The sequence below is a fragment of the Natator depressus genome, chromosome 1, assembly GCF_965152275.1.
Source record: "Natator depressus isolate rNatDep1 chromosome 1, rNatDep2.hap1, whole genome shotgun sequence".
Classification (NCBI taxonomy): domain Eukaryota; kingdom Metazoa; phylum Chordata; order Testudines; family Cheloniidae; genus Natator; species Natator depressus.
In genome coordinates this window covers 235829326-235855263 of record NC_134234.1, presented here as the reverse complement: position 1 = coordinate 235855263, position 25938 = coordinate 235829326, and the positions used below count along the sequence as shown (strand labels likewise).

Below are 25938 nucleotides of genomic sequence, written 5' to 3'. Positions count from 1 at the left end.
AAAAAAATGAAAAAAATCATCAAAATATTTTTACCTGAAAAATTTAGTTTTCCCATTTTGGGATTTTAAAAAAATCTAATTTCAACCAATCTTAGCTAGTGTGAACTGGTTTAGCCAAGAGTATCTAGCAATCACTTGATTATGACCATGAAATAAAAAAGTTTTAACTTTATTATAGCAGGACATGCTTAAGGGCAGATATCACTAAAGGCCCAGAAAAAGTATTTAACACTTCTGAGGGGCCTTTTAGGAAGCAAAAATTTGTTCAAGCTGTCTGATTGTCTTAGCAGACATGATCAATAGTTCTTAGAAACTGTAGATAAATTAATTCAGAATGTGCTCATTTGGACATGTAATTTGACTGGTTAACATTGTTCCAGCGAGACAAGCTTTCAAGCTTACACAGAGTTCTTCTTCAGGTCTTCTTTAGTGTAGTGAATCATCACATATTAGAACTGTTTTCAGACAGACTTGAGCGAGGGCTCCTTGTCTGGAACAATATGTAAGGTATGATGGTGGTTAGTATACTGCACTTTTTATTTCTATTCTTAAATATTACCTTGCTTAACTCATTCATTTCCTACTCCTGTTGAAATCTGTGGGATATTTGCCATTGCCTTCATTGTGGAAGTAGGGGATCATTCCTCATTCTGATTATGTGGTGTATGTGAAATGCCATGTACAGGCTAGAATTTCTTCGCCTCATGTGTGTTTGGAAAGGGTTGCCAGGGGCTTCCAATCCTTGCACACCCGTGTAGGGCTAGGTATAGTCTCAGGCCTTGTGTTTCTTTCATCTGTGTGGTGGCACTAGCTTTCCTAGAGGAGATAGGACCAGGTGAGGCAGGGACAGAGCTGAAGTGACTGAATTATAGAATCATAGAATATCAGGGTTGGAAGGGACCTCAGGAGGTCATCTAGTCCAACCCCCTGCTCAAAGCAGGACCAATCCCCGACTAAATCATCCCAGCCAGGGCTTTGTCAAGCCTGATCTTAAAAACTTCTAGGGAAGGAGATTCCACCACCTCCCTCGGTACGCATTCCCGTGTTTCACCACCCTCGTAGTGAAAAAGTTTTTCCTAATATCCAACCTAAATCTCCCCCACTGCAATTTGAGACCATTACTCCTTGTTCTGTCATCTGCTACCACTGAGAACAGTCTAGATCCATCCTCTTTGGAACCCCCTTTCAGGTAGTTGAAAGCAGCTATCAAATCCCCCCTCATTCTTCTCTTCTGAAGACTAAACATCCCCAGTTCCCTCAGCCTTTCCTCATAAGTCATGTGTTCCAGTCCCCTAATCATTTTTGTTGCCCTCCGCTGGACTCTTTCCAATTTTTCCACATCCTTCTTGTAGTGTGGGGCCCAAAACTGGACACAGTACTCCAGATGAGGCCTCACCAATGTCGAATAGAGGGGAACGATCACGTCCCTCGATCTGCTGGCAATGCCCCTACTTATACATCCCAAAATGCCATTGGCCTTCTTGGCAACAAGGGCACACTGTTGACTCATATCCAACTTCTTGTCCACTGTAACCCCTAGGTCCTTTTCTGCAGAACTGCTGCCTAGCCATTCGGTCCCTAGTCTGTAGCGGTGCATTGGATTCTTCCGTCCTAAGTGCAGGACTCTGCACTTGTCCTTGTTGAACCTCATCAGATTTCTTTTGGCCCAATCCTCCAATTTGTCTAGGTCCCTCTGTATCCTATCCCTACCCTCCAGCGTATCTACCACTCCTCCCAGTTTAGTGTCATCTGCAAACTTGCTGAGGGTGCAATCCACACCATCCTCCAGATCATTTATGAAGATATTGAACAAAACCAACCCCTGGGGCACTCCACTTGATACCGGCTGCCAACTAGACATAGAGCCATTGATCACTACCCGTTGAGCCCGACAATCTAGCCAGCTTTCTATCCACCTTATAGTCCATTCATCCAGCCCATACTTCTTTAACTTGCTGACAAGAATACTGTGGGAGACCGTGTCAAAAGCTTTGCTAAAGTCATGGAACAACACGTCCACTGCTTTCCCTTCATCCACAGAGCCAGTTATTTCATCATAGAAGGCAATTAGATTAGTCAGGCATGACTTGCCCTTGGTGAATCCATGCTGACTGTTCCTGATCACTTTCCTCTCCTCTAAGTGCTTCAGAATTGATTCCTTGAGGACCTGCTCCATGATTTTTCCAGGGACTGAGGTGAGGCTGACTGGCCTGTAGTTCCCAGGATCCTCCTCCTTCCCTTTTTTAAAGATGGGCACTACATTAGCCTTTTTCCAGTCATCTGGGACCTCCCCCGATCGCCATGAGTTTTCAAAGATAATGGCCAATGGCTCTGCAATCACATCCGCCAACTCCTTTAGCACTCTCGGATGCAACGCATCCAGCCCCATGGACTTGTGCTCGTCCAGCTTTTCTAAATAGTCCCGAACCACTTCTTTCTCCACAGAGGGCTGGTCACCTCCTCCCCATGCTGTGCTGCCCAGTGCAGTAGTCTGGGAGCTGACCTTGTTAGTGAAGACAGAGGCAAAAAAAGCATAGAGTACATTAGCTTTTTCCACATCCTCTGTCACTAGGTTGCCTCCCTCATTCAGTAAGGGGCCCACACTTTCCTTGACTTTCTTCTTCTTGCTAACATACCTGAAGAAACGCTTCTTGTTACTCTTAACATCTCTTGCTAGCTGCAACTCCAGGTGTGATGTGGCCTTCCTGATTTCACTCCTGCAAGCCCGAGCAATATTTTGATACTCATCCCTGGTCATTTGTCCAATCTTCCACTTCTTGTAAGCTTCTTTTTTGTATTTAAAAGCAGCAAGGATTTCACTGTTAAGCCAAGCTGGTCGCCTGCCATATTTACTATTCTTTCTACACATCGGGATGGTTTGTCCCTGTAACCTCAATAAGGATTCTTTAAAATACAGCCAGTTCTCCTGGACTCCTTTCCCCCTCATGTTATTCTCCCAGTGGATCTTGCCCATCAGCTCCCTGAGGGAGTCAAAGTCTGCTTTTCTGAAGTCCAGGGTCTGTATTCTGCTGCTCTCCTTTCTTCCTTGTGTTAGGATCCTGAACTCAACCATTTCATGGTCACTGCCTCCCAGGTTCCCATCCACTTTTGCTTCCCCTACTAATTCTTCCCGGTTTGTGAGCAGCAGGTCAAGAAGAGCTCTGCCCCTAGTTGGTTCCTCCAGCACTTGCACCAGGAAATTGTCCCCTACATTTTCCAAAAACTTCCTGGATTGCCTGTGCACCGCTGTATTGCTCTCCCAGCAGATATCAGGGTGATTGAAGTCTCCCATGAGAACCAGGGCCTGCGATCTAGTAACTTCTGCGAGTTGCCGGAAGAAAGCCTCGTCCACCTCATCCCCCTGGTCTGGTGGTCTATAGTAGACTCCCACCACGACATCACCCTTGTTGCTCACACTTCTAAACTTAATCCAGAGACTCTCAGGTTTTTCTGCAGTTTCATACTTGAGCTCTGAGCAGTCATACTGCTCCCTTACATACAGTGCAACTCTCCCACCTTTTCTGCCCTTCCTGTCCTTCCTGAAGAGCTTATATCCATCCATGACGTACTCCAGTCATGTGAGTTATCCCACCAAGTCTCTGTTATTCCAATCACATCATAATTCTTTGACTGTGCCAGGACTTCCAGTTCTCCCTGCTTGTTTCCCAGGCTTTGTGCATTTGTATATAGGCACTTGAGGTAACCTGAAAGATCGCCCCTCTTTCTCACTATGAGGCTGGAGCCCTCCCCTCTCACGTGCTCCTGCTCGTGCCTCCTCCCGGTATCCCACTTCTCCACTTACCTCAGGGCTTTGGTCTCCTTCCCCCGGTGAACTTAGTTTAAAGCCCTCCTCACTAGGTTAGCCAGCCTGCTTGCGAAGATGCTCTTCCCTCTCTTCGTTAGGTGGAGCCCGTCTCTGCCTAGCACTCCTTCTTGGAACACCATCCCATGGTCAAAGAATCCAAAGCCTTCTCTCCGACACCACCTGCCTAGCCATTCGTTGACTTCCACGATTCGACGGTCTCTACCCAGGCCTTTTCCTTCCACGGGGAGGATGGACGAGAACACCACTTGCACCTCAAACTCCTTTATCCTTCTTCCCAGAGCCACATAGTCCGCAGTGATCCGGTCAGGGTCATTCTTGGCAGTATCATTGGTGCCCACGTGAAGAAGCAGGAAGGGCTGATGGGCTTGATGAGTCTCGGCAGTCTCTCCGTCACATCACAAATCTTAGCTCCTGGCAAGCAGCAGACTTCTCGGTTTTCCCGGTCGGGGTGGCAGATAGATGATTCAGTTCCCCTGAGGAGAGAGTCCCCGACCACCACCACCCGCCTCCTTCTTTTGGGAGCGGTGGTCGTGGAACCCCCAACCCTAGGACAGTGCATCCCATGCCTTCCAATCGGCGGAGTCTCCTTCTGCTCCCTTCCCTCAGACGTATCATCTGGTCTACTCTCCGCATTAGTACCTGTGGAGAGAACACGAAAATGGTTACTTACCTGTATCTGCCCTGCTGGTTGTTCCCCTTTTTTCTTCTAGGCTGCTAGGGAACTTTATGCTGCAATTCATAAAGGGATGTAGCAGGCTAATTTGGCTTGCATTTCTGGAGGGATTATGCCAGGCTCAGGCAGAAGGGGTGAAATTTGGGCCCTTTGAAGTCGGTTAAAAAATTCCCGTTGCCTTCAGTATAATCAGGATTTCACCCAAGGTCTCTGAACATGGTTTCCTGTGTGCAGTCTCTCCTTCTCCAAAATGCAGGCAGTGCCTTAACACCACAGGGTAAAATCCATAGGGAGTTTTGCCATTGACTTCAAAGAGGTCAGCTTTCCACCCACACTCCTGACTTACATATTAAGGCAATCATAAAACCTATACATTCAATTCAGATGGAAACAAGTTCAATTTTGACAGTGGGACTAATTTTTAATCAAGTCCAGATGATGAGTTATACTGAAAAAAGCTGTGTTTGTCTGCCTTACAGGAGTAAAAATGGATTAAAGAAGAGGAAGCTGACCAAGTATGTGACTTTTTGATATTTAAATAATATTTTAAAAAAATTAATAGTCACATTAGACTGAACAATAATTTTTATGATTATAGGCAATATGGTGTTGTGGTTACAGAGATAAATATTCTTCATTCTGGTAAATACCTCCAGAGAGAGATTGTAGCAAGAGATGTCTGGAAGCACATGGCAAGAGATAATTACACTAAATCAGCGGTTCTCAAACTGTGGGTCGGGACCCTATTTTAATGGGGTCGCCAGAGCTGGCTTAGACTTGCTGGGGCTCGGGGCTGAGCCAAAGCCTGAGGGATTCGGCCCTGGGCAGCGGGCTCAGGCTACAGGCCTCCAGGCTGGGGATGAAGCCCTTGGGCTTTGGCTTTGACCCCTTCCCCACCCAGGGCAGTGGGGCTCGGGCTTTGGCTTTGGCTCCCCCACCCGTGGGAATCAGGCAGGAATCAGGCGGACTCAGGCTTCAGTCCTCCCTCCTGGGGCCACATAGTAATTTGTGTTGTCAGAAGGGGGGTGGAGTCGCAGCGCAATGAAGTTTGAGAACCCCTGCACTAAATCAAGAGTACCCTGTGTTTTGTTTTATCTTTTCAACAGCTAGGTTGTGGTAAAAGAGCTCCTGACTGATAGAAAATTAACCACTGGGGAAAGATCAGTTATGCTAAATTAGAAATTCCAACAGGGCCTTTCCTCATTTAAAAATGAAAAACTGAGAAACTGGAACGGATCTGTTCGTACTGCAGTTTCCTTCTTGATGTCAGGCTCTGATGGCAGTTGCTGTTGTGTATTAGATCATTAATGTTAAATAGGTAAAGAGAAGTAATTATCTGGAGATAAAAGACAGTTCCTTGGTGGCATATTGCTTCAAGTAAATGAACGGATTATTGTGTACATGCTTCAGTATTTTGTAAATTAAAACATGATAATTACGCGAGGGAAACTGCTTGTATTTCATTATTTAAGGTGTTAATCTAATGACTCATTCTTTAGCCTGAACTCAGGGCCTGATCCTCAGCTGGGGTAAACAGGCATAGCTCCATCAGAGTCAATAAAGCCAGGCCAGTTTATACCAGTTGAAGATCTGGCCCAATATGTCTGTGCTCCATTATCTTCGATGGGCACTGTGCCCACTTATGCTTGAGTAGAATTTGGCTTCTAATGTCAAACATGGCAAACACCTGAACTTCTCAAAGCCAATCGTGAAAATATTTGTTGCTCTGGGGCTGAAATTTGCATATTTTACATCATAGACCTTGTCTGAACCAAATTCAGGCCTGTGTGTGGATGGACCCACCAATGAAACCTGTTAATGGCTTGTGTGATTATGGTGCACATGAAATTTATATGTGTGTGTTTATCAGATAGTTCCCCCTTTATGAAAGGGATTTTTACGTCACTAAGTCAGTTCAAATGAGCGGCTTTTGCTGCCATCCAGGAAGTAGTGCCCATGTATTGTAATTAGTGATGACCAGAACATAAACCCTGGATGTGACCATCTGAACTCTGATGGGACTTAGAATCGGGATCCAAATCTGGCATCCCACGCTCATTTTTAATTGAAATGGAGATTTCAATCAGAGCTATAACTAGAGGGTCCCCTTTAAGACAGTTTGATTTGAAGGGTCAAGAGTTGGTAGCTCTCCTGACTCTCCATTCTACGTTCCATTGCCAGTGGGCCAAATCCTGCATCCTAAATCAGGCAAAATTCAAACTGAAACCAATGGGAATTTTGCCTCACGATGGACTGCAGAATTTAGCTTAATGACGTGGGTAGATTTATCCTATTAGCCGCAGATGCCCACATGGCTACAATACAGTACATGTAATCACAGGTAAATGATTCATCGGACAGTATGTGTCACATTTCAGGTACACAAGCTTCCATCTTTTGCAAGCTCTGTCCCAGGTATAATTACATAGTAGAATACAATGGTAAAAATAGAGATTAGTGAATTGTTAGTACTCAAAAACAAAACAAACCTATTTAAGAAATTAATTTCTTTTCTGTGTGTTTTTGAAAAGCCCTGTCCAGCTGGATGACTTTGATGGCTACATCAAGGACATGGCCAAAGATTCAGATTATAAATTTTCTCTGCAATTTGAGGTATGTATATGGAGATGACAGCTCCTAGCTGCCTCTCCCAAATTGGATGACTATTTATGCCAAACTGCAAGAACCTGATGGGTGGTATGAGTGTGGCATTCAGACTCACACGTCTGTTGTAGCATGGACCAGGTGGCAGCCTAAGTTGACTGCAAGGCATTTTTAAAATGAAAAACGTCACTGGTGACAACCAAATCTTCTGAAACAAAGGGACAGTTTACTGGGAAGACATGGTCTTGTCTGACTAGTTTATTTCCCCAGTGCTAAAAATGCAAGATTGTCAAGTGAAGACAAAAGGGAACAACAAACACTGGGTGGAATCTTGGATCTGTTGATCGTAGTAGCAAAACTCCATTTGACTTGATAGGGTTAGGATTCCACCCACTGTTCTCTCAGGTGGCACACATTGTCTCCATCTCATTTATGATCGTATGTTACAAGAATATTTTAGATTGATTATTTAAGGTAATGAATAGTAATTATATAAATCTCAGGATCAAAAGCAGCTGAGAGTTGTCGGTAATTGAGGAAACGTTACTGAAATCTAGCTCAGATGGTGACACCATCTGATAGCCATTCAGTGGCCTATTTGGAATGAGTTTGGTAGGTCAGAACAAAATCATCAGAATAGGTGACAGTAACTGACAAACCTACCGACAGTCTCAGTAGGGTGACAGGGTTAGCCAAAAGTTGAATGGGCATGGAGACCAGACTTCCCTCCCCACTCTTAGAAGTGGTCACCCAGGTATGAGCTAAATGATGAGGTATTACAAGGAAACTTGCTGTATCTGTAGTGTCCGTAAATAAAGTGCTTTGGAGTCCAGGGCTGTCAGAAGCGTTATTCACAAACCATTAATTTTCAGGTGCTAGTTAATTTAATGGCAACATTTTCCCTTCTGACATATACAGGAGCTAAAACTGATTGGGCTTGACATACCCCATTTTGCTGCTGACCTTCCCATGAATCGATGTAAAAATCGCTATACAAATATCCTCCCATGTAAGTACAATAGATGCAGACTCCTGCGAGGGTCCCTCGGGGGAGGGGTGGGGGGAGAAGAGTTTTAATTGTGGAATTGATGCAGGTTTTCCAGCAGGTAAAAGCTTGTTTTAAAAGAAATAGGTCTCTCTTAGTTTTGAAAGGATGAAACTCTGTGTTTTATATTTGTCATGATTGAAAATAGTAGGTCATTCCTACTGCTGAGCAGCTTTCTTCGTTTTTTCTCATGATTTTAATGAGATTCAAAGAGACCCGACAGTGAAGCCTCTTGAAGGCAGGAGTGTGCAGCAGTAATGAAGCCGTATCCATGCAGCAAGAACTGGGCAGTACTTATTAGAATGGAATGCTGGCCCTCTACAGTTTTGCCTTTGTTATGCTGGAGAGTGTGTAATTGTGTTTCAGGATTTTAAGAGATTATTTAAAACCTCCCACAGTTTGCTCAAGCTACCCCCTTTCTTTCCCCCTCCCCCCCTTCTTTTTGCAGATGACTTTAGCCGCGTCAGATTAGTTTCGATGAATGAAGAAGAAGGTTCAGACTACATTAATGCCAACTATATTCCTGTAAGTGGTAAGACTCAAATCAACCTGAGGCTTAATATTCTTAGTAGGGAAATATCACACAGGCAGTGAAAAGAGTGAAAACTCCTAGCAATTTGGTGACTTTAAAAAAAAATTATCACAATTTCACTAATTTTGCCTTCAGTGAACAGCACTTTTCACCAGCCAATAAACCTGTTTTGTGCACATTTTGCCACAGCAACTTTGAAAGTTGTGTGCATCCTGTTACAGATGGGAGGAAATTGGCTGGGGACATGGGTGAAAAGTTTAAACTCTGCACTGCAATTCTCAAACAGCTAAAGGGTTTTTTTCCAATATTTTAATCTATGTGGAATAAAGGCAGTGAACCAGAGATACAGGTACAGTAAAAATGCACAGAGAACAAGCCAGGGCATGGTGTGCAAACATAGCTTCTATTTGCGCTACCCTGATCTTGGCATTGTTCTGTTCACGCCTTCTTCCCTGCACGGTTTAGAGCCGCTGTCTAACAGCTCATAGCAATTCTGCTGTAGTTTTAGGACAGGAAGTAAAGAATGCTGTATTCGGCTGTAACCGTATGGGATATGTAGGGAGGCAGAATATAATTTTGTACATAAGAATTTGGCCAGGATGCTGGGAAAAGTTCCCTGCTGTTATGAAAAGTGTTGTGGCATCTTTAATGACTACAAATGGTGAGCACATCTGTGTTCTAGTTCTCCACTGAAACAGCAGAGTGGCCCATAGCTTCATGCTAGGGACTTGGTTCAGTACTGACTAAAATGGGAAGAGAATCACTGAATCAATATCAGCACTTCGTGCGTCACTTTGGAAGTCTCCCATCCAAACACTGACAAAGCACTGACCTTACTTAGCTTCTGAGATCTGACAAGATCACAGAACTAAGTGATAAGGCCAGGCAGGCTCTTTCTTTCTTTTCTTCATTAAATATCAATAATGTGTACATTTGATGCTCAGTCAGAAAACTAGAATGACAATTTTATAGCATCCAGTTATATAGCATCCATGGATATAGATATGGATAGATATAGCATCCAGATATGTCTCTTCAGCTTTTGTCAATTCCATGTTTATATTTTAGATATGTTTAATACTACACACAAAAACCACCTTCCAAATACTTTAGATACAACACAGCTATGTTAGTGTTTGGCTTATTTGGATGATCACTCTCCCACTTGGCACCTCATGATAGTTTCATCTCAAACCCTAGTGTTCATGGTGATCCGCTTTCCACTGTCAATAGAAATGTGATGCATCAGTTACATACACACCCCATCTGAAGCAAAATGAAATGTGTTCTGTACTTATAAATTATTATGAGTGTTGAGTTTGAACTGAGTCTTTTACAGATGGCAAATGCTGAAATAGGCTGCCTATGGAAAAGTGCTTCCAAATCATCAGTATTTTAATTACTTGAATGCTGTAGGCTGATACATCCATAGCCAAATTCATGTAGGAACATACTGTGTTTTGAATGTATCTGTCTTTTTTTCCCCCCAACTACTCTGGGTGTTAGTTAACTTTCTAAACGTAGTTCTGCTGATAATCTCCTCCTGCGTTCACTGTAAACAGGCAGCCAGGGTCATAGTTAAATCAACCCTTACACCCAGCAAATATGTTAACTAGCAGATACGGAAATGGCATCTTGTATTATTTACAAAATTACCCTTTTCTACAATAGTGCCCAAAAAAGTATCTACAAATAAAAACAGACAGATTAGCAGACAGATAGGGATAGGAATGTATGGGTATAATGTCTCCTAAAGGTACTTCAGGTTTAGTAAATTATAAATATTTGATAATCTTTTAAGAGTTATGACTTTTAGAATAATCTATTACTATTATTTTAGGCCTAAGATTACCAGGTATTTTACTGATTTGCATCTTGAGCTTGCAAACACTTATCCACATGTTCCTTGATTAGAGTTGATCTGATTAATCCTTTCCTTTCTATTCTATTATTACATTTAATTCACCACAAGTGCTACTTAATTTATTTGGGGGAAAGGACAAGATAAGGATACATAACTATTGTACTTGTGAATTCACAGCATATTAAATGTATTAAAACTTTGTAAAAAAAAACAGCCCTGATTTAGTTTTCATTTTTTATGCTGTTTATTTCTTGTACTTCACTAACTTTCGACAGTGAATTTACATTGGTCGGTTTCATTTTTGTCCATACGCAGGTTAATTTCCAGGTACTCCTGTAGTATTTGGGACTCAAAATCTCCTTGGAAATATTTTGATTAAAAAAAATAACAGTTTTCACTGAATTAAAAGCAACAAACCAAAAAACTTGATATAGGCTTCTTCATGTTAGGAATTACTTTTAAAAAGCTCTTTGAATTTTGGACTTAAACATTCAAAAATGTAACTTTAAAAGCATGTTGTAAATATGCTCCTGAGGAAAATGTATATTCTGAACAGTCTGTGAAATGAAGTATATTAACAAATTGCACCTGTCTCTTAGGGCTACAACTCACCACAGGAATACATTGCAACCCAGGGGCCACTGCCAGAGACAAGGAATGATTTTTGGAAGATGGTTCTCCAGCAAAAATCACAAATCATTGTTATGCTCACTCAGTGTAATGAAAAAAGAAGGGTAGGTAACATAATCCTATGTGCATTTTGCAAGGAAATAAATAATTTTAGTGTCATAAGGTTCCTTTGCATTATTTTTTAACACAAAACAGCAATATAAGGCAAGCTCTTGAATGCCCTCTGAACCCAAAACTCCTAATGATATCAACAGGAGATCGAGAAGGAGACTCATGGTCATTTATTGTAAACTCTTCAGTGCAGGGATAGTTCTATTTGTTTGTAGTGTTAGTGTCTGTAGTGTACCACAATGGGGCCCCTATTTGAATGGAGACCTCTCGGTGCTGCTGTAACACAAATCATTAATATTAATGATAATAAATAGTAAGTCTAAAGAGCTGGTGCTGAATGGTACCATGAGTAATGGTAGCAAATAGAGCCATAATATTTGAATCCGAATATGAACATCCTGAAGTTCAGCTGTGTTTGGACCTCAGGTTTGGCTTTGGTCCTATCTTTAGTAGGAAGTTACCCGTTGTAAGAGGCTGACAAGATTTTTATCAAGAGTAAAAGATTCTTACATGACTCAAATTAGACTTTAAAATGGCAGCAATAGGGAGTGGATGGCTCAGGGGACTGTTACTGGTTTGAATCCAGGCTGGCAGCAAATGAAAAATTGTTACTGTCTGATAGCTGTTTGTTGGCATCTCTGAAATTAGTGGTGGTCCCAGCTCAGTTCCTAGTCTACAGGTGTGTATCCACATCACAAAAACTACTAACACAGTTGCCACCGGTTATCCCCCTGCTTGGGAGTTTCAGCAGAGAGGCAGAGAAGTGACTGGGCATGGTGACTGAAGGTGCTGAGAGCCATTGAACCAAACTGTGAACCCTGTATGTATGGGATCCACTTCAAGCCAGGGGGTGCAGCAGCAATCCCAGCACCACTAGTTCCAGCACCTATGGACTGAAATAGATTCTTACTCTCCCTTCAGGCCAGCACATTGTTGGGGCAGCCTGGAGGAGCTGCCAGAGCCCATGCTGTACCTCTTGTGTGGATGAATAGAACACTCATTTCCTAAGACTGTTGTTCTGGCACCTTTCAAGAGAACAAAACAATACTAAAATTAAAGATGGCACCAGTGATCTTTTTCTCTTCATTGAAGCGTGCCTCCAAATATCATATTGTCCTCTGTAAATTAGCATTTGACACAACAGGCTCTATTGCATGGTTTCAGTGCAGCCATTATAACAGATGTCAACGTAATAGATATTCTTTCATTAAGCTGAGATAACCAAATCAACACAGTCTTAGCCATGATATTTGTAGCATCCACATTTGCTTCCCAGCTATTTTCTTTGTTAGTTCTAGCCATTTGCACAGATAATACATATATGAATGACATGCAGATGTCAATGCCATTTTAATAATAGGGACACTGTCAATGAGAGTTCTGTAAAAATGACAAAGCATTATTTTTCAAAATGGAATGTGAAATATAATAATCAGCTAATACATGTACATTGCTTATGATCTTGGATATCATAGAATCATAGAAGATTAGGGCTGGAAGGGACCTCAGGAGGTCATCAAGTCCACCCCCATGCTCAAAGCAGGACCAACCCCAACTAAATCGTCCCAGCCAGGGCTTTGTCTAGCTGGGCTTTAAACCTCTAAGGAAGGAGATTCCACCACCTCCCTAGGTAATCCATTCCAGTGCTTCACCACCCTCCTAGTGAAATAGTTTTTCCTAATATCCAGCCTAGACCTCCCCCACTGCAATTTGAGACCATTACTCCTTGTTCTGTCATCTGCCACCACTGAGAACAGCCTAGCTCCATCCTCTTTGGAACCCCCCTTCAGGTAGCTGAAGGCTGCTATCAAATCCCCCCTCACTCTTCTCTTCTGTAGACTAAATAAATCAGCCTCTCCTCATAAGTCATGTGCCTCAGCCCCCTATTCGTTTTTGTTGCCCTCCACTGGACTCTCTCCAATCTGTCCACATCCTTTCTGTAGGGTGGGGGGGCCCAAAACTGGACACAATACTCCAGATGTGGCCTCACCAGTGCCGAATAGAGGGGAATAATCACTTCCCTCGATCTGCTGGCAATGTTCCTACTAATGCAGTCCAATATGCTGTTAGCCTTCTTGGCAACAAGGGCACACTGTTGACTCCTATCCAGCTTCTCATCCACTGTAATCCCCAGGTCCTTTTCTGCAGAGCTGCCGCTTAGTTAGTTGGTCCACAGCCTGTAGCCGTGCAAGGGATTCTTCCGTCCTAAGTGCAGGACTCTGCACTTGTCCTTGTTGAACCTCATCAGATTTCTTTTGGCCCAGTCCTCCAATTTGTCTAGATCACTCTGGACCCTATCCCTGCCCTCCAGCATATCTACCTCTCCCCCCATCTTAGTGTCATCTGCAAACTTGCTGAGGGTGCAATTCATCCCATCATCCAGATCATTAATGAAGATATTGAATAAAACCGGCCCCGGACCAACCCCGGGGCACTCCGCTTGATACCGACTGCCAACGAGACATTGAGCCAAGCCCAACAATCCAGCCAGCTTTTTATTCACTTCATAGTCCATTCATCCAATCCATATTTCTTAACTTGCTGGCAAGAATACTGTGGGAGATCGTATCAAAAGCTTTGCTAAAGTCAAGGTATATCACATCCACCGCTTTCCCCATATCCACAGCACCAGTTATCTCATCAAAGAAGGCAATCAGGTTGGTCAGGCATGACTTGCCCTTGGTGAATCCATGTTGACTGTTCCTGTCCTCCAAGTGCTTCAAAATGGATTTCTTGAGGAGCTACTCCATGATTTTTCTGGGGACAGAAGTGAGGCTGACCAGTGTGTAGTTCCCTGGATTCTTCTTCTTCCCTTTTTTAAAGATGGGCACTATATTTGCCTTTTTCCAATCATCCGGGACCCCTCCCGATTGCCATGAGTTTTCAAAGATAATGGCCAATGGCTCTGCAATCACATCAGCCTACTCCCCCAGTATCCTCGGATGCATTGCACCCGGACCCATGGACTTGTGCATATCCAGCTTTTCTAAATAGTCGTTAACCTGTTCTTTCACCACCGAGGGCTGATCACCTCCTCCCCATATTGTGCTGCCCAGTGCAGCTGTATGGGAGCTGACTTCTTCTGTGAAGACTGAGGCAAAAAAAGCATTGAGTACTTCAGCTTTTTCCACAGCATCTGTTACTAGGTTGCCTCTCCCATTCAGTAAGGGTCCCACACTTTTCCTGGCTGCCTTCTTGTTGCTACATACTTGTCAAAACCCTTCTTGTTACCCTTCACATTCCTTGCTAGCTACAACTCCAGTTGTGCTTTGGCCTTCCTGGTTACACCCCTGCATGCTTGAGCAGTATTTTTTATACTCCTCCCTAATCATCTGTCCAAGTTTGTTACTAGTAAGGAGACATGGGGTGCAGTATGATGATGACCGCCAAATCTGTGTATCTGTCTTGTCTGACTTGGATGATGTAGTTCAGCTTCTCAGTTGCTGTCTAGTCAAGGTTGGCACATGGATGAAAGTGAGCTGGCTGAGGCTCAACCCAGCTAAGATTGAGGCAATGATGATGGGTTTGGGGAAGCAGCCAGGGGAGATGGCAGGGGTAATATCAGCCCTTTGGATTGAAGGAGTACATCTGTCATTAGATAAGTGTTCACAACTCAGGGGTGATATTAGCCTCCGAGCTGTTTGATAACCACATCACAGCAGTGGCCCAGTCTCTTGTTTCCCATCAGTGCCTGGCTAGGACACTGTGGCCTTTCCTTCTGGCCACAGACCTTGCCACCATTATCCGTGCTTTTGTTACCTCAAGATTTGGCTATTGCAATGCTCACTACATGGGATTACACCTTAAAACCATTCGGAGACTGAGGCTGGTGTAGAATGCAGCAATTCGCTTGTTGAGCAGGACATAGTGATAGCAATGTTCCAGGATAGCTAGCTGCCCATTGGTGTCTGGGTTGAGTTTAATGTGTCGGTTATGAGCTATGAAGCCATAAATGGGCTGGCACAGGCCAATGGACATGCCTCTCTCCCCATGCCATACTTCCACAGCTGCAGTCTGCATGGACACTTAACTGGATCCTCCTCATTGTAAGAGAAAGCGAGTGACTGGCAGGCTGTTCTTTGTGGGAGCTCTGGAACTTGCTCTTCCCACCTTCTTGTTCCAAAATAACGCAGATTTGCAAGCATGCTGAAAGAGACGCCTGTTTCATAGGGTCTCTGGAGAAGGCTGAGGGTGTGGGAGGGGGTGTGGTGTGCAGGAAGGGGCTCAGGGCAGGGGGTTGGGGTGCAGTAGGGGGTGTGGCAGGGGGTTAGGAGGCTCAGGGAAGGGGGTTGGGGTGTCGGGTGCAGGAGGGATTCGGGGTGCGGGCTCCAGCCTGCGCTATTTGCATCGTGCAGCAGGGCTAAGGCAGGCTCCCTGCCTGCCCTGGCCTTGTGCCGCTTCCAGAAGTGGCCAGCATGTCCAGCAGTGGCTCCTGGGGGTGGAAGGGGCAGCCGTCGCCTGTTGGTACCACCCCCAAAACTCCCATTGGCTGTGGTTCCCCATTCCCAGCCAATGGGAGCTGCGGGGGATAGTGCCTGCAGATGAGGGCAGCGCATGGAGCCCTCTGCCCCCCCCCCCCCCAGGGCCACAAAGACGTGGTGCCAGCCACTTCTGGGAGCGGTGCAGGGCCAGGGCAGGCAGGGATCCTGCCTTAGCCCTACTGCGCCACGGGGCTGGCAATCCCTCAGGACGGATTGAAACCCTGACGGGCCGGATTCGGCCCGCAGGCCATAGTTTGCCCTCCCCTGGGGTAAGTGGTTCCTGTGGAATGGATTTTAATGCTTCTATGATTTAATTTTATTGTATTTACTGTATGGTTGGTTATGTTAGGGTGCCTAGAGTGTTGGTTGGTTGTCTTTATTATTTTAAATCTAAATAAAATATAAATATTACATCATGGTCCTTTACACTGTAATAGAGAACACTTGGAACATATATTTTTTGTTTCCTTTCATGTATGATCTTGTTCACTGCATTTGGACACTTGTTATTTGAGATCATCAATGGTCTTTTGTTGGGGATGACAACTGTCTACAGTCTTTCAGAGTAGCAGCTGTGTTAGTCTGTATTCGCAAAAAAGAAAAGGAGGACTTGTGGCACCTTAGAGACTAACAAATTTATTTGAGCATAAGCTTCCGTGAGCTACAGCTCACTTCATCCGATGAAGTGAGCTGTAGCTCACGGAAGCTTATGCTCAAATAAATTTGTTAGTCTCTAAGGTGCCACAAGTACTCCTTTTCTTTTTGTCTACAGTCTATGAGCCATAATGAGGCTGCTTTTCTAAAGCTTCATTTTTGTTGAGAGTTTACACACACATATCTACATACACATACACACACATCTACATACACATCTACGCATGCTTAAGTGCCAAGCAAAATTCTGCTGTGTTGCTTCCCAAACTTGAGTCTAAATAGATTTTGATTGTACTGTTGTTTTTCTTTTCTTCTAGGTGAAATGTGATCATTACTGGCCTTTTACAGAGGAGCCTATTGCTTATGGGGACATCACAGTGGAGATGCTTTCGGAGGAGGAGCAAACAGACTGGTCTTTTAGGAACTTCAGAATCAGCTATGTAGGTGACCGTGAAAGATGTTTCATTGCTTTTCATTAGAGATCAGCCCATCCTGCAAAATTTGGATCCAAATCTCTCTCACTCCAAAATTCAGGGGTGTTCAGACCTGGAGTTCTGGGGCAGTTAGTTATAGAGAAAGGGACCAACAGCAACATTCATAAATAGATTTTGATTGCAAGCACCTTCAGATTTCAAGGATGTTCTGATCTGGGGTTTTGGTTCAGGCCCTTCTCTAATTTCTGTCCATCCCAGGCATCTCCAGAGGGAAAAGGTTGTCTCTCTAGTCTAGATCCTAGTGGACAAATGTTCACACCACAGAATCCGCCACAAAAACTGGTATGTTTGGTACGTTGCTGCTGTGGTGCAAAGGAGCACTAATGGTGCCTAACTGGACACCTGAGGGTTCCCAGGAGGATCCTTAGGTAGTGAAGACCTGATGCACAGCACCTAGCATGATGGGGCCTTGATCATGACTGGGGCTTCTAAGTGCTAGTGTAGTACAAATAATTAATGATAATGGTTTGTCTGGAGACCACATTTCAGCCACTTTTTTTTTTTTTTTTTTGGTCCCATGTATCAGACGATCGTCCCATTTTTAATTATAAACTGTTCAAGGCCTGAAAATAAGGATATAGAAGTTGAGGAATATTGTTTGTAAAGGAGGTAATTGTACATTATTCTTGGCATTCTTTTGAGGCCATGTCCCTAAATGCTGTTGAATAAAACAGAATTTAATTCATGAACAGTATGCCATCCCGTGGTGCTGTGAAATAGAAGGTTTTGCTGTATTAACTGCTCTAAGCAGAGGAAGTGGGAGGAGCCTACTGCACATTCCAATCTTTCAAACACTTTATTTTGTTAAGTGTCAGGCACAGGCAGGAGTACAGCTAGGAATGGGCAAAACCGTTGTAAAATGCAATATGAAAGAACTGAATCAAAACCGTTGTAAAATGCAATGTAATAGAACTGAATCAAACCGCGACCATTCCTGTGCATTCCCATACTTTTTAATTTGGACCACAAAGTCCATTCTTGAGCTATTTCCAGCCTATCAAAACCAGGAAATATAGAAATTCTTTTGAGAGCATCAGATCTCTGAACCAAAGGTGTTTGGATAAGCATCCAGATTTTCAGGTCTCTCTTCCAATTTCAGCTCTGCCTCCCAATGTTTTGAATGGGACTAATATTTACAGAAATCATTGTTTGATCTTGTGCAAGAATGGGAGACCGATACAATGGATCAGAACCGTAGTGTTGTAGGAATTCACAGCATCAACTCTCTGTCCTGAGTTGTGGGGATAAAAAACTGTCACTTGAGTGCATTTGTCACAAAGCCAGATCCTTGTTTGTTGAAGTAATGTCCTAGCCTTCTAATATATTTCAGTTAGAACCGTTAGACATTTTTTGAATGCCAAATGTTTTTGTTTAAAAAAAAGAGTCTTCCCAAAAAACTGTTTTTGTTTGTTTGTTTTTCCAATTAAACCTGGATATTAAAATTCCCAAGTTTCTGGTCTTTCAAGAAAAATGGAGTGAAAAGGAAGAGAAAAAGGAGAAACAAAAACAAAACCCCCAAACCATACAATTTTTGATTATTGTTTTTAAGTTTTACAAAAAATATATTTCCTTTTTGAAACTGTGGAGCAAAAATCATTTGAAAATTTTCACATACAATCTTTACCATTTTTGACTAACTCTAATTTCATTAGTCGGCATTTGTAAATGCATGAGTCAGATTGAACATGTCTGCACAGGTAAAACAAACATGAACATGCTGCTGTTCTGTTTTTTCCGCCTTAGGCTGATGAGGTACAAGATGTGATGCATTTTAACTACACTGCCTGGCCTGATCATGGTGTCCCCACTACAAATGCTGCAGAGAGCATCTTGCAGTTTGTACAGATGGTCAGACAGCAGTCAACAAAGAGTAAAGGCCCCATGGCCATACACTGCAGGTAAAAGCTTAATTTTCCATTTTCCTTTAATGAGTAACCATTCAAATACATCGAGAAGAACACTGGAGGGAGGGATTTCTTTCCACCTTTAAGGTGCTGAGAATTGTATTTTATTTATGTTTTATGGTAAAATCCTGGCCCTATTGCAGTAAGTGAGAGTTTTGCCATTGACTTTAATGGGGCCAGGATTTCATTCTATGTTCCTAGATGTACGGGGAAAGAGAGTGAGAGACGTATACCATATATTTTTATCATAGTAAAGTATTGCAGGTCTGATACTCAGCTGAGGTAAATTAGCATAACTCCACTGACGTCCATGAGGCTACATTGATCATTGGAGGACCTTGCCGAACACTTGCATTTCCATGTTTTTGCAATTCAGATGGAAAAAATCAAAACAACAGTCTGTGAAGCAGAATGCTAGTTCCCTACAGAGACATACTCTGTGTAGATCATCACTCTCAGATAATTTGGCCTTCAGTACACAATGTTGGGAGTTAAATCCATGGGCAAGCAGTAGGCATGACACAATATATGGGTTTTTCTTTTCTTGAGGGCAGCATTTTAATATAGTAACTGTCACCTTTGTTCATCATCAGGCTTTTTGTAAGACACAGTTGAGCTCTCCAAAGGCAGCTGCTGAATTAAAGATTGTGCCAAATTGATTCCTGATGTAACTCCATTGTAGTGACATCAAAGATTAATTTGCCCCACAATGTGTAATGGTAAGGCTACTCCTGGTAACGATAGATTATTATAGGGTTACATCGTAGAGAGAGAGGTGTGTAACAGATCAGTTAGTGTGAGTTTAAACTGCTAGGTATGCCCTGAATGGAACTCAAAGCTTCATGAAGCTATTAGCCCCACCTCCCTCTATCACCCATCCTAAGGCATCTGCTCACAAGTTGTGAAAATGTGTGTTTGGGTATGTACAGATGCAGTTATGTTGCATGCAAACAATGTCAAAAGCCTCCAGCATAGCTTCCTCGTCACTGCAGTGGTGTTTGGAACATTTTCCTTTGCAGTCACATGGTGTGCCCTAAATAACCGGGACATTACTCAGCAAACAGCCTTTTACAGTATCACCCTTTCTAGTTCCTCATGAGGTTTCCAGAATTCTCACTAGGAAGTGGCGCAATAGCAGCATTTGTCATTTCTAAAAGTGTTCAGTCCCGCAGCTCTCCTGCTGAGTTGTCGCACAGAAGTTCCTGGGTGAACTCATGCTGAGTACAGCTGCGGGACAGAGCCCTAATGCAAAGTTGAGACAGACACTGGTAGGCTCAAAGAGGGGACTTAGCTAAAGCATTTAATTTCACAACCCTATACTTAACTCCCCTGGCTCATACATACTTTGCAAGGGGAGAGTACAGGGGCTGGCAGTGGTACACTAGACCATTAGTATCTTAATTTTTCATAAGGATAATGCCACCTGCAGAGAAATGTGGTTTTGGATAGAATGCTAAAGTGTACTGTAGGTCTTGCAATGCACGGATAGAAGTCACGGTTTCATGAAATCAGTGGGAAAAAATGAACCAATTAATGTTTTCTGGATACTTTTGGAGACCATTAAAAGTCTTCTCTAACTTTAATGAATGCATGAAATTGATAGGCTGTTACTGGATTTATTAAACTGACTACCTCTTAGAGTCATACATTTATTATTTTATCTATTGGAGTCATGATTTTTTATCATGTCTGCCAAATTCATGAAAGTGGATTAATTGATTAATGATAGGACATGTCACATTAACTAGATCAAAAACCTCTTATTGAATTCATGAATTTTTATCCCATCTCGGTCATATTTATAAAATCAACCACTTTTATTGGGTTGATAAATTTCCTACCAGAGTCCCAGATATATGATATTCTATGCATCTGCCTAGTCAATTTATGCCTACAGCCACCCCATGTCCACATAAAACTTTTCTCTGAGGTATGCAAATAATATTTACCAATTTTACATACAGTTGTATCAAGAACGTGAAAGCAAATGGTTTGGTTTTTAGAATGTTGGATCCACACCTATTTACATCAAACTGGTCTGCACCTTTAAAAATCAGGTCTAATAAAAGTAAACTAAGATTTTCACTCTCTCTCTATTAGAGAAAGTCTCACACACAATATATTTGTTTTTATCTCTTTCTCCATCCGCTCCGTCATCCTTCCAAAGTTAGCCTCTTAAATCCATAAATTGCCTGATTTTAAAAGGTACTGAGCCCCCAGCAGCTGAAAATCTCTTCTGTTGCCCTCAAAAGCAGTGACCATTTCACAAGAAGTCTGTTGACTTTGCAGAAATTAAACCTGGTGGAACTGCAAGTGTAACTTTGTCAAGCTCATTTGCTGTAGGCACCATAATGTAGGTCTATCTGAATTCACAGATACAGCTCAAGTAGTTTTATACCTCTCATCATCATGAGGAAAAATATAAGGGAGAAAGGGACTTGCCAGCAGAAGGTGGTCAGTCAAGAAAATGTAAGACTGGGAGCGGGGGCCAAATTTACCCCGTCTGATTTTGCCCAGAATATCACTCTGAGGGTTGGAGTTTTTCAGCCCAGATAGTTTCAGCTAGGCAGGATTGGTCAATTGCCTATCGCAGCTCTTCTGTATAACTATTATACTTTTTTTAAGAAAGGTGAAATAATTGCAAAGCCCTTAGTCCTGTGCATTCTTTGGTGTGAACTGTGAATTACTGTGCGGCATATATTCGAAGGATTAGTCAATTGTGTGAATCCAGTGCAAATTAGACATATTTTCATCAGGATGATTATTTCATAATTCTGAATTACAGCACAACATTTGCTTTCTTTACCCCACAACCACTCATCCCCTCCACTCCCACCCCCAAAAAGTAGTAACCTGTAATGATGTGTGTGTTACAGTGCCGGCGTGGGACGGACAGGAACATTTATAGCATTGGATCGGCTCTTACAGCACATTCGTGATCATGAGTTTGTAGATATATTAGGGCTGGTGTCTGAAATGCGGTCTTATAGGATGTCCATGGTACAGACAGAGGTATGAATTTCATTTTCCTGTATTTTCAAAATTAAATGTATTAAAAATACCATGTTGCACTAATGTAGGTATCATAACTATTTCGTGCTGCAGAATCTATTGAGGTTCTGACATAGTCCTGTAAATAGATAAAATAATTGTCTTCTCCATGCTAAATGTATAATACTTCCACATTTTTATGAGTCTGCTACCTAAACTATCAATAGATCAGGATAGATCAATGTACTTACAACCTGGTTGAAGCTTTCTAACGCAGACAGGCTAGTCCTACTTTGTAAGAAACTAGTCTGAACAAGCATTAAAATAGAAGTGCATGAGTTATATAAAATGCACCATTTTGAAAAAACAGTGGACTTGATCTAGGGTTTAAATGACGTATAGGACTGGTAGTCGGATCAGACCACCATTCAGAGCCATTCAGGAAAGTGTCATCTGACTAAGCTGATGATCCAAGAGTTATACAGTGACAATACAAAAATTGGAAAACAAAAACAAAACAAAAGGCGGGGCATGAGGTTTCTTCCCCCTACTTCCCTCTCTGTTTCTTGGCTAAAGTTTCTGTTGAAAAATCAAAAAAAATCAAAATACTTCTGTGAAAATTTCACTACTGCAGAAACAAATAGACCAAAGTTTTAGAACAGAATTATTTGCCCCTTTTTATTCCCAAGAGCATTAGTTATAGCTGAAAGTTTTTATTTGTCAGTTGCCTGTTGGATACATGAAACAAGTCTGTGATCTCCACCCAGTTCCCAGTGCAGAGACCACATCACAATACCACCTGCACAAATGTCAGACTTCACAGATACGTACAGGATTTACTGGGTCTGGAGGATGAACTGTCCTTAGAGATGGGTCACTCCCGATCAAGGTAGATGCAAATTAGCTGAGGTAGTATGAGGGAAGCCTGCAGTGCCATTGCCTATCTTGTTGCTTTTTGTATGTAGAGGACTTCATTCTCTAGAGGAGTCAGCCAGGTAAGCACCTTTCCCCATCACCTGACCTGATCCAATGCCTACTGATGTCATAGGAAAGACTGCGATTTAAGGCATGGAAATTATTTGGTGTTTTTGTTTTAGTTTTAATTCTTGAATTTCACTGAGTTACCATGTCATAGAATAGGCTTTTACTTCTGTTCAGTTGAGTATGGTTCAGAGGAGAGTGATGGAGAGACCAGGGTGTGCTGCTTGATCTCCTTTTTATTTGGGGAGCAGGGAGTTCCGCAATCCCACACAATCCATTTTGATGGCTTTCCAATTTTCATATTGTTTCCAAGTTTCATACTGTTGGCCAGCTGGCCTTTTCCCTGCTGCACTGGCATTTTAGCAAAGCATCACTAGAGTCTCTTTCCTCTCTCTCTTCCTAATACTCACACACCAACAGAAGGGCTCTGTAACACCTCAAAAGCTAGAATAAGATTAAAGTGCTCCAGGAACTAGTGCCAGTGGGCAGGATTAAATACTGGGGAGCAAGGCTACATCCCATTGGCCTTGTGAAGGGGAGACACCTGTTTTAGTCAACAAAGCTTGCTCTAATACATCCTGACAAACAGGAAAATCTTACCTCACAGGCAGGGTGTCATCCATTTCTGGGCTTGCCAGCCCTGACCTCTTCAGGTTTTTTCCTTTTTAAATTAGAGTGGAATTTCCTAGTCTTTATAAAGCTGTATCCACACAGGCCACTAGGTGTCAGTGTAATTTAAGAGCAAACCGGACGGATGGGTTAGAGCTGTGTGAACCTTTCATTACAAAACTTGAAACCACACACAGCTCACCTGGTTTCATGTTTCCTTCCAAACTGGAAACTTGGCCACTGTTCATTGAACAGTTTACAAACTGAATGAACCCCAGGTGAGTTTAGAGGCGAGATGAGCCTGAATCAAAACCGGGGATCCCAGGATAATGGATATTTGAAATCCAGTTAGATTTGAGATCTGAATTTTGAGCTGGCCTCATAAAGTGTGTGTGCGCACCTGGGGATGTAAAACGCACAGCTGACTTGGGCTCATGGGGCTTGGGCTTCAGGGTTGAAAAATTGCTGTGTAGACATACAGGCTCAGGCTGGAGCCCAAGCTGTGGGACCCTGGGAGGGTGGAGACCAGCCATAGCCATGCTGCAGGGCTTATATCCCTGTATAGATGTTCCCATATTTGTAAGGAGCTGAACCAAATCCCAGGGTGTGAACAACTTTGGGGAGGAAATATGAAATCCAAACCCCAATTTTGTGGCTTAAAGCCATCTCAGACCTCTTAGACATCTGTGCCAGGTTTTGCGTGAATGTTCCCTTTCTGCACAAGGCCTGGAGAAGGATTGATGGTTTTATCAAGTTTTGCCTCCATTTACGTTGGAATGAGGTTTAGAATTCAAGGTGAAATGAATTATTATTCAGAGGTCCCAATTAAAGATCAACATTGTTCTTAACACTGTACACACTTACAATGAAACATGGCCCTGGCCCCAAGCTTCTTACAGTGTAAGTAATTTGGTGGTTGATAATCCCACAATAAATAAATAAGTTATTAAACACTCTATGAACAGAAACCATCAGTTTTTAGCGGTTTATTGTGGCGAGTCACAAGTTATAGACACACACGCATAGAAACGCACCAAGTATGGCTTTTATTTGCCTAAAGCTAAGGAGTATGATGATATAAGGGCATAATATATTTTCAAGCAATCAGAATATAAGGATTTTGTACAGAAGCTCCTCTATATACTAAAGTACTTCCAAAATTACACACACAAGAATTGCTTCACACGCCCTAAAATGCAGCTACGGCCAGGGGAAATGTAGCAGTTATTCAACAGTGCCCTCCAAAGCTACCAGACAGGTTGCAATTGCAGGGGCAATTTAGGATGGTAGAATATAATTGCCCAGTTGTAAATTGGCTAGCACTGTGAGGTTAACGTAACTATTCTTGCAAGCCATGCCAAGGATCTTGTAATAACCTCAGTTTTCCATCTCACCAACAAGGCCCCTCTTACCACAGCAGGGCATCACTACCGCAGAGGTGGGAGTGCCACCTACAGAATCACCAGTGCTGCTGCTTGTATCTGGATTTTCCTTGGAGGCCTCCCCTCCAAGTACTGACACTGTTTAGTTTGTGAGATCTGACCAAACAATAGCCAAAATGGTTTGGGGGCTAATAATTTATAGAGTATAAAGCCAGATGGGACCACCATGATAATCTAGTCTAACCTGCTGCATAACACGGGCCTTAGAATTTCCCTGAATTAATTCCTGTGTGAACTAGAGCACCTCATTTAGAGGGGGAAAATCCAATCTTGATTTAAAAATGAGCAGTGATGGAGAAGCCCCACTACCCTTGGTAAATTGTTCCAAAGGTTGATAACGCTCCCTGTTAAAAATGTGTGCCTTATTTACAGTCCAAATTTATCTAGCTTCAACTTCCAGTCCTTGAATCTTGTTACACCTTTGTCTGATCGATAGAAGAGCCCTCTAGTATCAAATAACAACAGACCTGACCCCTTCCTCACTTATATCTTCATACATTTTATTGCCTTACATACTTCATGATTCCCATTAGCAGACCGCACCATTCTCCAGGTGTCATAAATTCAGTCAACACGACTACAGTCTATTAATTATTCAGTTAATTAATAAGAGTCAAGAATAGTGACACGGGCAGGTCTGATGAGCTTTATGCTTCCATTGGTGTTGTATACTATAATTTCTTGAATGGGGACACAGATATGCAGCCAGAATATTAATGACTACAGATATTATTTAAGAATGTGTATGCAGACTATTGTTATCAATGTTACTTTATTGGCCAGGTTTAACCGAGCTATACCAAGTGCAAAAATATATACGTTTGGTCTTTCTTCCAGGAACAATACATTTTTATTCACCAGTGTGTGCAATTGATGTGGCTAAAGAAGAAACAGCAATTCTGCATCAGTGATGTCATATATGAGAATGTCAGCAAGTCCTAGTTCAGAATCCCAGGTGGTACGTATGACAGCATAACCCCTTCAGTTCTGCTCACGATTTATAATCCCAGTCACCTGGTAGCAACTGGTGAAATTAATGTTTTACGTCAGAACCTTCATTATACCTTTTCCCGTACTCCAAGAATTTTACCTTAGGG

At 42.6% G+C, this 25938-nt stretch overlaps 1 protein-coding gene across 4 annotated transcripts in view; it reads left to right on the top strand.

Moving 5' to 3' along the window:
* Window positions 1-25938, top strand: part of PTPRO (protein tyrosine phosphatase receptor type O) — a 213919-nt gene that overhangs the window by 185917 nt on the left and 2064 nt on the right. For all 4 annotated transcript variants that reach the window (XM_074938358.1, XM_074938339.1, XM_074938348.1 and 1 more), the window contains 9 exons: window positions 4979-5014; window positions 7031-7112; window positions 8022-8112; window positions 8597-8673; window positions 11144-11278; window positions 16738-16860; window positions 18658-18812; window positions 21695-21830; window positions 25679-25799. In XM_074938358.1, coding sequence (XP_074794459.1) covers window positions 4979-5014; window positions 7031-7112; window positions 8022-8112; window positions 8597-8673; window positions 11144-11278; window positions 16738-16860; window positions 18658-18812; window positions 21695-21830; window positions 25679-25783 — 940 coding nt within the window. In that variant the 3' untranslated portion in view covers window positions 25784-25799. The remainder of the gene's footprint in view (window positions 1-4978; window positions 5015-7030; window positions 7113-8021; window positions 8113-8596; window positions 8674-11143; window positions 11279-16737; window positions 16861-18657; window positions 18813-21694; window positions 21831-25678; window positions 25800-25938) is intronic.